Source organism: Tasmannia lanceolata, unplaced genomic scaffold (assembly GCF_043159265.1).
Source record: "Tasmannia lanceolata isolate RefF3 unplaced genomic scaffold, GAP_Taslan_0.1 ptg000007l, whole genome shotgun sequence".
NCBI lineage: Eukaryota > Viridiplantae > Streptophyta > Magnoliopsida > Canellales > Winteraceae > Tasmannia > Tasmannia lanceolata.
In genome coordinates, this window is record NW_027518684.1 from 17258850 (window position 1) to 17272912 (window position 14063).

The 14063-nt window shown below is 37.5% G+C and overlaps 1 protein-coding gene across 1 annotated transcript in view; it reads left to right on the forward strand.

Annotated features, from left to right (window-relative positions):
- The window catches only part of VLN2 (villin 2), a 37478-nt gene continuing 23415 nt past the window's right edge, over window positions 1-14063 (forward strand). The window contains exons 1-7 of the mRNA XM_077385572.1: window positions 1-156; window positions 4609-4766; window positions 4940-5039; window positions 8652-8720; window positions 8942-9178; window positions 9473-9650; window positions 9793-9925. Coding sequence (XP_077241687.1) covers window positions 4711-4766; window positions 4940-5039; window positions 8652-8720; window positions 8942-9178; window positions 9473-9650; window positions 9793-9925 — 773 coding nt within the window. The 5' untranslated portion in view covers window positions 1-156; window positions 4609-4710. The remainder of the gene's footprint in view (window positions 157-4608; window positions 4767-4939; window positions 5040-8651; window positions 8721-8941; window positions 9179-9472; window positions 9651-9792; window positions 9926-14063) is intronic.

Below are 14063 nucleotides of genomic sequence, written 5' to 3' on the forward strand. Positions count from 1 at the left end.
AATCTACAAAATCGAAAAGTAAAAAAGGAAAAGGCAAGAGACAGAGAGAAAGGGAGCAATCATTTTCTTTATGTATATCCTTGCCACACCCACATTCCATTCCCCAATACACTCCTTTCTTCTTCCCAAACTCTCTCATCTCCCCAAATCTCTCAGGTACCTTTTTTTACTTCTTTTCCTTCTCAAAATCTCTCATTTTCTTCTTCTTAAGGTTAAAATTAACAAATAATTATCTCATTGAATGTTGATTCTTGATCAGATCTGATTCTCCTTCCCCTTTTATGTAACTACCAAATTTTTTTATTTTTTTTTAAATTATTGTTCTCATCTTATAAATCTAGGATTCATAGATTTCGAATGATCTCTAAAGATTTCATAATTCTCTATTGTTCCATCAGTTTGATTCAATTATTTCTTTGTGATCTGCTGCAAATTTATGTAAGTGATTCGAACCATCCGATCAGTAAGGATTTCAAAATTAATCCATAAATTTATGAAAAATTCTGTGTCTTATTTGCGATTGTTCAAGCTTATATTTTGTAATGATAGTATGCATTTCCTTAGCTCTGTTTGAACCCTGGATTCTGTGTATTTGGATTGGATGGAATGGAAAAATAAATAGGAGCCTTGTTAGATTCCCTTCCCAGATAGATACTAACTGGCTTCTTCTTGGAAATTCGCATGCCAAGTGTATGGGCAGAGGTAGTAGTCCTACTTGGAAACTTGACGCTATACGTTAATTTTACCCTGCCTATGGTACTGTTGAATTTTCTGATTTTAATCACTGTGAGTGACCTTTTTTAAAAAAAATTAAAAAATGTGACTGACCTGCTGATGGTTAACAAACCGCGATTGCAAGCCATTTGGAGTTGAAAATTATCTATTCACTCAAAACTGGTCAAGATCGTAAGGGCATGCTGTTACATATTGTTACGATTATAGCTGCCAAGTTCATAGTTAGGGTTGTAGTTCATAATTCACAGGGTCCGTAGCGATCTGGGTTCGGTTAGTTTAGTCATCATTAATTAACTTTCACAACTTAACTAGTTATATTTGGGGGGGGGGGGGGGTCGGTCTACGACATGGTTGTATAGGTTACAAGTATTCTAGGCAAAATATCTTTTGAATCAGATTGTTGTAAAGTTAGCAAAGGGTCTCTCTATTTTATTAGTACTCTCGTGGCCAAAGCCTATTAACTCGTTTATATATTAACTTTTTTGTGCCTACAAATTTATGAAAAAGTGACAAAAAATTAGGAAGGAAAACAAAATTTGGTAAATCTGCAGCAAACTAATTACTTGTTCACAACAAACTATTAATTAATCCGGTTTGCATTAAGTACTGTGAATTGGAAACTATGGTTACCACTGTATTAGTTAAGGAAATAAGATTGATTCTAAATATTCATAAGGAACTAATCTTAAAGCAATGGTGATGATTTGTTTAACTGAGCTACTCTAGTAGATATGCTTCTCAAGGGAGATGCACTCTATCTAAGTTGCTAGAAAAATCCAGCAATACTAAAGAGCTTAAAAAGAGAATTCTTTACTTGAATTGCAATAACAACAGGGCATAACTTGCTATACAATTTGTAATATGTGGAACAGTTATTGAAGAACTTCGGGTGCATATCAAGGAAGAGAATATTCCATCATCATTGTCCTCTTAACAAGTTAGCACACATGGTGCTATTGTTGGATTTTTTGGCTAATAATAATACTTATCATGCAATATAATCCAAATCAAGTGTTATTTCAGATGTGAAATCTAATTATTTTGGGTGCAATTTGTCGATAAACTTGCAATAATTTATTTGCAAGTTAACACACAAATTTCACCTGAAAACCAATTAGATTGTACAGCCAAACTAACATTAAACATCCAAACTTACAAAGACTATCTTAGCAAAGCAAGGTGATACATGGCAAAACCTTAGGTCCATTGATCATGAAGTTGAAGGTCTTAGGTGTCTAGATGGCTTCTTTTCATTTACAATCTCAAGACTCCTGTTATAATTTTTATTAAGATTTATGATAAAATTTGATTGATTTTTAGGATCCCTTTTGATGGGTTTTATGTTGGGTCTAATCGAAAAACATAGATAGGATTTTTTCTTTTAGATGGAGGTTTAGAGGCTCTTTAAGTTCTTGTCTAGGCTGAAACCTGGTATCGGAAAGGGAATTTTGGTCTTTCAATTGAAGTTAGGAGCAACTTTAAGTTGGAGTGGGCATCACCTAACGAAAACATGGATAGAAAATTTAAGGCTATATCTTTCAATGTCTTAATTTAATAATTCCAACTGGTTTATAAAACGTTAATTTACGGTGTCTTCATGAGTTAGTAATAAACTAGAATAGGACGTTCAAGTTCCAAAAAATCAAGTTAGAGATTTGGTGGCTTCTTTAAAGCTGTATGACCTTTTTCTAATGGGTTATTATGTTTATGGATTTTTGTATTAATATTTGAAGCTGGCTTTGCTGTGCGATAACATCTTACCTTCCAATGGTCTCTTCTCCTTCTTGGATCTGATTTAGGCATGGATTATCAAATTTCTACTGCATTTTCTTGAATTTTCCTGCATTAATTGGTGTTGGAACAAGTTCAAAATCTTGTGCTTGCTGCTAGTTGCATGGTTGCAAGGAATCCAGGTTATGGGAATTATTGTAGAAATATAAACAAGAGCTTTGATTCTATTTATTCCTTGATAACAAGTAGATGTCTTAAAGAGTCAAATGGATGCCTTTCTTTTCTCTTTCTAATTAAATTTCACCATTTAAAAAACAAAAAAAAGTCAAATGGATAGAATAATGCCAGAGTGTCAGCTCTTTGTGGAGGACATGCTAGGATTGTGCTCTTGGAGGTCAAAAAAGATCTAAAACATTCCACCAACTAAATCGATAGTAGAGGAAGAAGACACCCCTTTACACTGTCATTTATGGGATACTGATGTTACAAAGCATGGGAAATTGGAGGAAAGGCTCTTTCAAAATCGTGCGGTGGATATGAAGAAAGTTCTGCTAGGTGCTCCCTTTGGGAGGCTCCATTTTAATCGTTAATATTCATTGGGTTTGGCTAAAAAGGGATGTTTGGTTTGTTGTTTTTTAATGTGCAAGATTTGTATCACATTGGAAGTTGGAGGTTTGGTGGACATACTTACAAAAATGAAGATAGAGACATGGGAAAATGGAATGAACCCCCTTGGCTCTTTCAGACTTATCCTGATGGGTGCTATGGTGACAACCTAAGCCAGTTGGAATTGGAGAGGTATTCGAAGATGATAAATGCGAAGTCAAGCTATCCCTTTTGGGCCTTATTGGAACCAGAATCCTTATGATCAATTGCTCGATAGCTCTTGGAAGGGTTAAATTATTTTGTGGATCTTTGTTGGTTTGCTCTTCATGGAAAATTACTGCTGATACCATATCATAGAAATTGACGTGGTGTTCATGCCCATGAAGGTTAGGTACCGTTAATGTTATTTTTATTTGTCCAGTGGTCTGAAGTTAACCTTTAGCTATATTTTTATGTGAGATTAATGTGGTAGCTACACACCATTCAAAAAAAAAAAAGTGGTAGCTACACTGGTGCTAAGGAGAATCTACACTGGCCAGGGTTACTGAAAGATACTGAAAGTACTCTGGAGCAGGATTTGAAGGATGTTGATGTGAATTTGTCATTGTCGATATGAAGCTTTATTTTGAAAGTAGCTTCTTTATAACGGGTAGGAAATGATGAACATGACACTGAGTCGTCCGGTTGAAGTCTTATGTAAGTTTATAGAGGTTAATGGCTTCTATTTCTCTATTTCTTTGAAAATAATGATCTGGAGGAGATTTTGTGAGAACCAGAGTCTTGGGCGTTGTCTTTAGTAGTTTATAGGAACTTATTCAAAATTTTCAATAATATGGTTTCTGTATAGTTCTTTAATTGATCAGTCTATCACCCCCTCCCTCCGCCAGCCGCCCCCCCCTCTCTCTCTCTCTCATTTCTATAGGCATTGTTTCAATGATGGAAGTTTGTAGGAGTGATCAACTTCTAACCTTGACAGGCAACTATTATATTTGTATACCTTTGTGTATACTCAAAGCCGGCTGATGTAGTGACTAGAAATATAATCTGTGGAGAATGTGAAATACCTGTTCTAAAGGCATTATGGCGCTATACTCTCCACTGTTTGGTAATTTGGAGTAGCTATTTTTTAGGGGATGAAAAATATGATGGGAACTGGAAACATTCTCTTTTCTTCCTATTGCTAGGATTTGAACTGTTTGTGTACCTGCAACTTAATATTTTTGTTTGTATAATTCTGTTAATGTAATATATTGAAATATTGAAAATATTAGTTCTAAGACATTATGTGCTACTATATATATATATAATTATATATATATATATATATATATATATATATATATATATAATTATATATATATATTTGAATGGCTAACATTATGTGCTACTATAATCACTACTACCCATGACCACTCAACCCAGATCGGGGAAAAACACGTTTTATTCTGGCTATTTATTGCGTCTTCTAATTTATTGTATGCTTGTAATTTCATATGCCTAATTTGTATGATTTTGTTAATATTTTCCTTTTTGCAGAGTATTTTAGTGTTGGGAATTTTAGGTCCCAGAAATTGGAAGTTTGGAAGGCCATCTCTTCTGTCTTTGTTATAAAGAAGTCTTGGAGAAGGTTGCCACATCATGGCTGGCTCTGCAAAAATTCTGGATCCTGCATTTCAGGGTTCCGGGCAAAGAATGTATCCTTCATATAAATGTCAGCTTCATATAATAGATGAATTTTGGTGGGATGTTATCATGATTTCATAAATTGAATTTTCATCTATCTTCTGTCAATTGCACTTTCACATATGTTTACTTCCTAATGGTGTTGTTATTTGAATTTCTTGCTTTCATCCTTAACATGTTGTAGAGGGACTGAAATATGGCGGATCGAGAACTTTCAGCCCGTTCCCTTGCCAAAGTCTGATTATGGTAAATTCTACACAGGGGATTCTTACATTGTTTTACAGGTAGGGTTGATCTTCCTGTGTTTGGAACAGTCATGTTGTAATTTGTTCCTGTTCCTTTATACCTTGTTTGTTGATGTCTGCCTCTTGAATATTCATGACCAAGTGTCATATTATTGGTTATCATCTCGGTTATTAGTATTACATTTTGGGTATTGAATATGGATCCATTGGCCCTTAATCCAACTTGAATTATTCAACTTGTCTGTGTTGAAACGTATTTTTATATATAATTTTGTTAAACTCAATAATTACTTTTTTTTTTAATGGTTAGTGATTACTCTTTTTTTTTTAACTCAATAGTTATTCTTCTTAGGATTTTATATTTTCTGCCTGCCTGAAATGCTTAGGTTCTTAAACCATGATACATGCGGAAAGATTTTTCTTCCATCCTTCTTGCAGCTGGTATTATAATAAAATAAAATCTGAAAGGATATTTAATTATAGGGGAACTTAACATGGATCATTGGAAACATCTTGCAAGAGCTTCATGTGTTAGTTAACATTTTATATGCTCATTGGCAAATCAACATCTAGTGAAATGGTAATGCAGGAAATATTGATTATCTCAATTCTTCTTCTTCATATTTAATTCCTTCTCACCTAGATCTTCGAAACTCATTTTCCAAATTTTATTCAGGGTTTTGATGTGGTCCCATCGAATTTTCATTTTTCTCTTTCCTATGCCTTTGTTAAAATAACCCAACTTAAGTGAGGTGAACATTAGCAACTCATTTAAGTGTGACTTCTCGTTTAAAACAAGGACCCACCTCTCTTTTCACTTAAAAACAAGCTCACTTTAGCATTCATTTAAGTGAATAGCTGCACATTAGTAAATATTTTGAAAATCAGAAAACCCTACCATCTCTTCCCCAAAACCCCAGAAAAGTCCATAACCAAATCCCCTCCCAAGCTTTTTCGTACACCATTTGTTTACCCCCTATCATGGCTTGTTTTTTTCCCATGCTTTCTTCATCTTCATCGTCTATGGATACTTCTCCAATCTTGTCAGTATCAAGTTATCACATGATAACTTTCTTTTAGGGGAAGAAATACTCAACTTGGTCATGCATGTGCACAAAGTCCTTGATTATCTTCAAGGGCTAGCTATGATTCCCAATAAAAAAAGGGCGGCCCAGTGCACGAGGCTCCCACCATTGCGGGGTCTGGGGGCTAGCTATGATTCCCAATGAGTTAATGAAATTATAGAAAAGTGAAGGACAGAGAGGACTCCCATTTCTAAAATCTCTATAGAAATCAAGACTTTCCTTTGAAGACTGGTATACTTGGGATCAACTCCATCTAGCATGAATCAACTCAACCCTCGCTCTGGAGGTTCTTTCTCATGTCTTGGAATGTGTGTCTACCCACAATCTCTGGAAGGCTCATCATCCCTTCTGTTCTGAGCAGTCTGAAGCCCGAGTCATGCAGCCTTGATTCCAATTTCAGAGTTGCAAGAAAGGCATGCAAACCATTCAAGAATATGTGGTCAAGATGGAGACCTTCTTTGAGCAGTTCGCCGCAATGCAATAGCCAGTAGCCAATAGATGACATGGACAAAGTAAAGTTTGCTACACTCTGTAGGGACTTGGAGATGAGTATATCATGTTTACTTCTTCAATATTCACCGATAAGGTTCTCCATTCATTTGATGATTTTCGAGTCATTTTAATTCAGCATGAGGGACTCATGAGTCATGACTGCCTACAAGTCTCATACGCCTTCGTCCTCGACTTCCACATCCCAAGACACCTTTGAGGTATTATATTCGTCAAACAATCAGATTGGACAAGGATGTGGTCCGCAGTTAGGGTTGTGGCCAAGGATATCCTTAACATATATATTTCCTACAACAATAGGGATATCCTGGGGTTTCCCTTGCTATGTATCGCGATCAGGGTGGCCAACCACTTACATAGGGATGCCTCATTCCTGCCGTTGGAAACCCTTGTCTAATTCAACAACAGTTCTATCTGAGAGGTCCAGGCTCTAGCACTCCATTTCACCCTATAGCTCCAGCACATTCCATGTATGGATGCCATGGAAACCGAAACCGAAATTTTGGCTTTTTACATTTTTCCCCAAGATTCCGGACACTAATGAAATGTGCATTTTTTACCCAATTTCGGCTGAAATTTCGGTTTCGGCTATGTCCGCAACCGAGACCGAAATTTAAAACCTTGTTCAGGACAAAAGGTAGAGTTGCATATAGTTGGGCGGGACTCAAATGTTGGGATGAGTTATAAAGAACATTGATGGTTGTAGCAATGAAGCCTAGGACCCTGCTGGATTTTCGCCAGCCTTCCATGTTGATTTGGTTCTGTCATCCTTGACTTGAGTATGCAGGCTCGTGGGGTAACGTGCGTAGTAGGCAGGGACTACATTATAATGGTGCATGGACATTCACTTGGTACATTGGAAGGCTCAGACTGTGGAAGGAATGCTCACAATTTGTCAATATGGACAGACAATAAATCTTCTCCATTTTGGATTTCCTTTTTCTTGATGAGATGCTTGGCATTCTTCTTCATGTGCAATTCTAGAAACAACTTCACATGCATAACGTAGCTGATCATATGCCTGACAAACCAGCTGATTGAGATATAATTGTGTCATATGATTATTTTTATTTTATTTATTATTATTATTACTCTTTTTTTTTTGCGGGGGGTGGGGTGGGGTTCATTTCGTTGTGCTTTGTCCTTAATAGCCTATCTAGGGCTTAATGCCAAACTGTTCTTATTCCCTCTATTTAGTGGACATTTGGCCTAACTTTTAGAAATAAATTAACAGTAGTCCATGGGATGAACTTTGTTGTAAACTTTTAATCAGTTTATAGAAAATTCATGTTTAGGAAATTTTATTTTGTATCTCTTCATTTGCATGATTATTTTTACTCATATTGACATGCAGAAACATTAGGCTGCTTCTGCACTGCATGCTTTTGTAGTGGGAATCTAACTTTCCATATTGGGCCCCGACACTTTGTTTTCATGCAGCGTTAATAATCTGCAAGTACAAATATTTTGTAGAGTTCTGACTTGTTTTACATCTACTTAGCCCAATTTACCTGTTACTGTTACTCATGATTGGATTGCACAGTAATTCACACACTCATTACAAAACACCATACTTGGTTTTGAAATAAAAGCTCTTCACTGTCTCTTTCTTTCCTGGTATGAAGTTCTGTGTTAGTTGATCGAGTTTACATCCTTATTCACGTGATCTTATCTATCTTTTTTGCAATTATTTTGAAATCTTCCAGATTCCAACCACTGCCCTTTTCAACATCATTAATATTTTAGTTGTTTTTGAAGTTTAGGAACCGAGTGGTGTCTCATTTTTCTCTCTAAACTTTTAATGGATTACTTTGCAAATTTCTATAGCAATGTTTATCCTCATTGCATAGCATTCTTATTGTACTTCTGTTAGGATGTCTTGAAATTTGTGTTGACAAATTTGGATTTTCATAAACTTGGTGATGTTTTCAAGATCATGAAGTAAGAGTCATTTTCCATTTGTGAAACATGGAAGGCACTTTTTTTGAGAGTAACACACGCACTATATATTTTTTCAAGATTCTATATCAGCTCATCATGGCAAATGTTTTTGCAGACAACTGCTGGCAAAGGAGGTGCTTATCTGTATGACATTCACTTCTGGATTGGAAAAGAGACTAGTCAGGTATGCTACAGTCGAGGATTGAAATTTCAGTGAAAATCTTATAATTTCGGCCGAAATTTTTAAATTTCATTTTTAGTTTTAAATTTCAGTCCTGGCCGAAATCCGAAATTTCGGTTAAAATTTAAACCATGGCTACAATTACTTGTTGGTGTCTTAATGGCCAATTCTTTGCACAAAAGTTACACTCATTTTTAACATTTTAATTTCTGAAATTATTTTAGGATGAAGCTGGCACTGCAGCAATCAAAACAATTGAACTTGATGCAGCCCTTGGAGGTCGTGCAGTTCAGCACAGGGAACTCCAAGGTCATGAATCTGACAAGTTTTTGTCATACTTCAAACCATGCATTATTCCATTAGAGGGGGGTGTTGCTTCTGGATTCAAGAAATGTGAGGATGAAAAATTTGAAACACGGCTCTATGTATGCAGAGGAAAACGAGTTGTCAGATTGAAGCAGGTATCACAGATTCTAAATTGAGGAATACTTACTCAGGAAATCAACCGAAAGGGCGCTCCCATTGGTTGCAAGTTACCAAAATGCATTTATAATGGTTGCAAGTCAAAGATTATTAAATGCACTTTGATGACTTGCAACCAATTAGGGCGCCCTTTCAGCTGATTTTTACAAGGGCGCCCTTGAGTCTAGCATTCCTCTTCTAAATTTAATATCTTCAGTGTATTATGACTGTCTTTTGATGTTGAAACCGGTGTAGGTAAAGGGAATTGTGAGTCTGCATGTTTGCTTGTCCAGGTTCCTTTTGCTCGCTCTTCACTGAATCACGATGATGTATTTATCCTGGACACCGAGAATAAGATTTACCAATTTAATGGTGCAAACTCCAATATTCAAGAAAGAGCGAAGTCTTTGGAAGTAATTCAATTTCTCAAGGAAAAGTACCATGAGGGAAAGTGTGATGTTGCAATTATTGGTAAGAACATCTGTTTTCTACAATGTTTGGCCCGGCTCTCTTGCTCCCTTCACTTTTTAAAGCACGAAATGAATATTAGAAACATTGTTTAACCTCCTCTCTCTCTGTCTCTTTCTCTGTGGACCTTTCTGTTTCTTTTTAGATGATGGAAAGCTTGTAGCTGAGTCTGACTCTGGTGAATTCTGGGTATTGTTTGGTGGTTTTGCACCAATTGGCAAAAAAGCTACAAGTGACGATGATCTGATTCTGGAAGCAAGTCCTGGGAAACTCTATAGGTATTTTACTATATTTTATTCCTTATATCATGCAACTAGAAGGGAATCGCTGTATATGGAAAATTGAAATCGAAAAATGCTAAAAAGAAAGGCATTTTTACCCTTATTCCTAAAAGAAACTTATTGGCCGCCACTTCTGCATTGTGTATGTGATCAGATCTGTTGGTCTGACGGCATCCATAAGTCTGGCCAAATGCCATTGAGAACACAAAAATCGGATGATCCTAGGTCTTGGATCAATCAAGCCTCGCTTAGAGTTTCGCCAAGAAAAGCGAGACCATTGATTTTTGTAGTCCTTTACCTTACAAATGGGACCTTTATTTGGGATAGGACCATGATCATTTGGGTCACCTCATGAACATATATCTTCGTATGTAAATGTGTGGTTGGCTTATGATAGTCATAATTTTTTTCTTAATGCAATGCAATTTAACTATGGTATCAACCCATAATGTATTGCACATAGTAGATGATGTGTTTTGATGTCCATACACCTCACAAGCATTCTCTCATAAAGAGCTGATACTAATTGGTATTTATTGCATAATGCTATGATTACTATCTAAAGCTATTAGGTTCAAAGTCAGGAAACATTTGTGATTTGAGAAAAAATGGGTATTATTTTTTAAAACTTCCTAGAAATTTGCAAAATATGAAAAAAGCATATAGGGATAAAAATTAGGAATAATCAGCCTGAAGTCAGTTCGAGAGCTAGGAGGGAGTTCTCAATGGCGGAGTGATCGACAATTCTCAATTTCCAGGATAGAGTGGCTCTGATGCACAGAGTTGAGGCCGGCGGAAATTTCGGCCGAAGTTACTGAAATTTAGGTGCTGAAATTCTTTAAAGAAATAAAAAAATTAATATTTTATCAAAAAATTTGCCGAAATTTCTGAAAATTTCCAATTTTGGCAATTTTGGTTTCGGAACGTTTCGGTTTCGGTCCTCACCGAAATTTCGGATTTCGGCCAAAATTTGAAACCTTATTCATGGGTAGGCAGGTGCAAAGCAGTCCAAGGATCAGTCCATCAAGCTCAGTACACAGCACTCAATTTGTAAGTAAGCGTTGGAATGTTTCCCCTCTTTGGTGATCTGCAAGTCATAGGTTTCGACACAAAGGAAAAGGGTGAGGAGATCAGTGACTCAAAAAATGATAATCCAGATCCAAACCCTTTTTTGGTCGAGCTCAGTCAGATAGAGGAGGTTCAACAAGATATGGCAGAGGGACGTAGAAATGAGGAGATGGAAGGAAGGGTAAATAGCCAGTTCGAGTTCGGGGAAGGATAAGAGAGTAACCAGCTCATGTTAGTGGCTCAGAATGAGCAAGAAACATTCTAGATACCGTGGCAAGGGCCGGAAGGAGTTTTGGTGGAGGTATTTGTACTCCATGTTATGACAACCAGTAAGATCCTAGTGCTGCCCTATGCAGGCCTAGAGGAGAACCTGCGGAACTTGTTCAGCAGGCAGAGGCAAGGGACTTCCATATGAGAGAGAAAGTGAATTCAGCTGGATTCGAGGTGTCCAGGAAGTTACCAAGGGAACTGGCTCGGTTACAATCGGGAGTTATCTATGATGGGGCTGCACAAAGGAATTTGATAGGGAGGGAACCAGAAGTGGGAGGAAAGAGCAGTTCCATGGGGAGATGTTTGTGTCAACGTCATTCCTCATGAAGATACTATCTTGGAATGTGAATGGGTTCGGTTCCCTGGAGAAAAAGGCCCGTGTAAAAGAGATGGTAAAGAAGCACAACCCGGAAGTAATATGCATCGAAGAGACAAAGATGACCACAATAAATAGGGATGTGATTAAGAGTTTAGGAGTTCGATCTCACTAGAACTTTCCTACATTGGACGCAGAAGGAGCTTCAGGAGGGATTTTAGCAGCTTGGGATGCGGCTAAAGCTGGAGCTGATGCAATCCTCAATTGGCTGATTCTCAATCTCAATTCTAGTGAAGGATGTGGTATGGACTGATAATAGGGGAGGAAAGGTGGCAGCTTCGGGAGGAAGAGGAAGGTGGTCTAACTAGTGTTGTTTCGGGTGGGATTTCAATGAGATCAAAAGGATAGAGGAGAGAGTAGGTTGCAAAAGGTCTAATCAAAACATGAGGGCATCTGCTGACTTTATCAGTAATCACAAACTTATCTACTTGCCTATGATGGGTGCGCAGTTTACTTGGTCAAAAAGCTCCAGTCGGAGCAGGCTTGATCAGGCTTGATCGGTTCCTCATATGTCCTTGATGTTTATCGTCCCATCTCGAGGTATGCCATGGTGCTTCCTCATTCCATTTCATATCACTGTCCTATCCTTTTGGACCAAGACTAGAGTCTTGGGGCCCTATTCTGTTTCGATTCGAGCTTGCTTCGCTGGAAATTCCTAAGATGGAAGAGAGGTTGGGTGAGTGGTGGAATGATATCAAGGTGGCAGGGCCTACGAATGTGGTGATCGGTGTAACAACCACCTATTCAAAGTTACTGTTCACCAGCAGCTACCACCTATTCAAAGTTACTGTTCACCAGCGGGTCCCACAACAAGTAGGTCCCACACAAGCAGGACCCACAAATAGCGGGACCCAACGCCAGCAGGATGAAAATACTATTAAATATTGAGCAGTTGCGCCGACGAAAGACGACGAAAATAATAATAAATGATATAATAATTCAAGTTACTATTCAAGCAAATAAAATAATAATATAATAATTCAAGTTACTATTCAAGCAAATAAAATAATAATATAATAATTCAAGTTACTATTCAAGCAAATAAAATAATAATATAATAATTCAAGTTACTATTCAAGCAAATAAAATAATAATATAATAATTCAAGTTAAGCCTATAAATAGAGTCTCGCAGCAAGAGTAAGAGGAGAAGGAAAAGGAAATCTGAGAAGGAAAAGGAAATCTGAGAGAGGAGAAGGAAAAAGGAAATCCGAGAGAGGAGAAGGAAAGGAAATCCACTTCAAGGTAAGTCTGTCAATGAACTACTAAGAATAGTGACATGTGGGGTCCACATGAATAGTGACATGTGGGGTCCACATGAATAAGTAACATGTGAGGTCCACATGAATAGTGACATGTGGGGTCCACATGAATAGTGACATGTGAGGTACACATGAATAGTGACATGTGGGGTCCACATGAATAAGTAACATGTGGGGTCCAAGCTAATAAAAAAGGTAAATGACGCAGGACGTCAAAATGCAAAGACTCCAGAAACGAACTCTCTGATCACACAGTCCCTTATCCCAAGGTTCCTTCATTTGCGAACGCTCCACCATCTAACGCCTCAACCCCTGTGGTGGATGAAACAACGTCAGAGCAGGGTCCTCCAGAGACCGAGCAGAGTAAAGGAGACAATATAAACAGTGCAGGCAAGCAAGTATAAATTAACTAGGCAGGTATTAATAAGGCAAAATTTATGAGCAGAGCTACATTGCATAGACAATTTATATTGAAAACTATTACAAGGCAAAGTCTAGCTGTCACCTGCCTTGTAAAGACCTCGGATGTATATATATTGGGACGGCCTCTAAGTGAGAGTGTGAGGGCATCATCCTGAAGATAAAATCATATTCACGTTCTGTTTTGGCATAGACACTCATTTTGAGGCGCTATACTGCTGTCTCATTTTTTATATCAAACTTCCACCAAAGATGATATACCCAAATTTGAGGGTGGTCCCACCTTGCACGTGTATGCCTCTCTACCAAGTGGGCCCAAAAAGTAGCAGTTATCATCAAATTCATATTTTAAGGTAGTGTCCTTTCTATCCAGGTAATGTCCATCTATGTCCAAAATAATGTTCCCTGTGGACCCCATATTATTTGTTATCAAATTCATATTTCAAGATCATGGGGCCCAGCAGACACTATTCATATGGACCCCACATGTTACTATTCATGTGAACCATATATCACTATTCATGTGGACCCCACATGTCACTATTCATGTGGACCACACATGTCACTATTCATGTGGACCCCACATGTTACTTATTCATGTGGACCCCACATGTCACTATTCATGTGGACCCCATATGTCACTATTCATGTGGACCCCACATGTCACTATTCTTAGTATTTCATTGACAGACTTACCTTGAAGTGGATTTCCTTTCCTTCTCCTCTCTCGGATTTCCTTT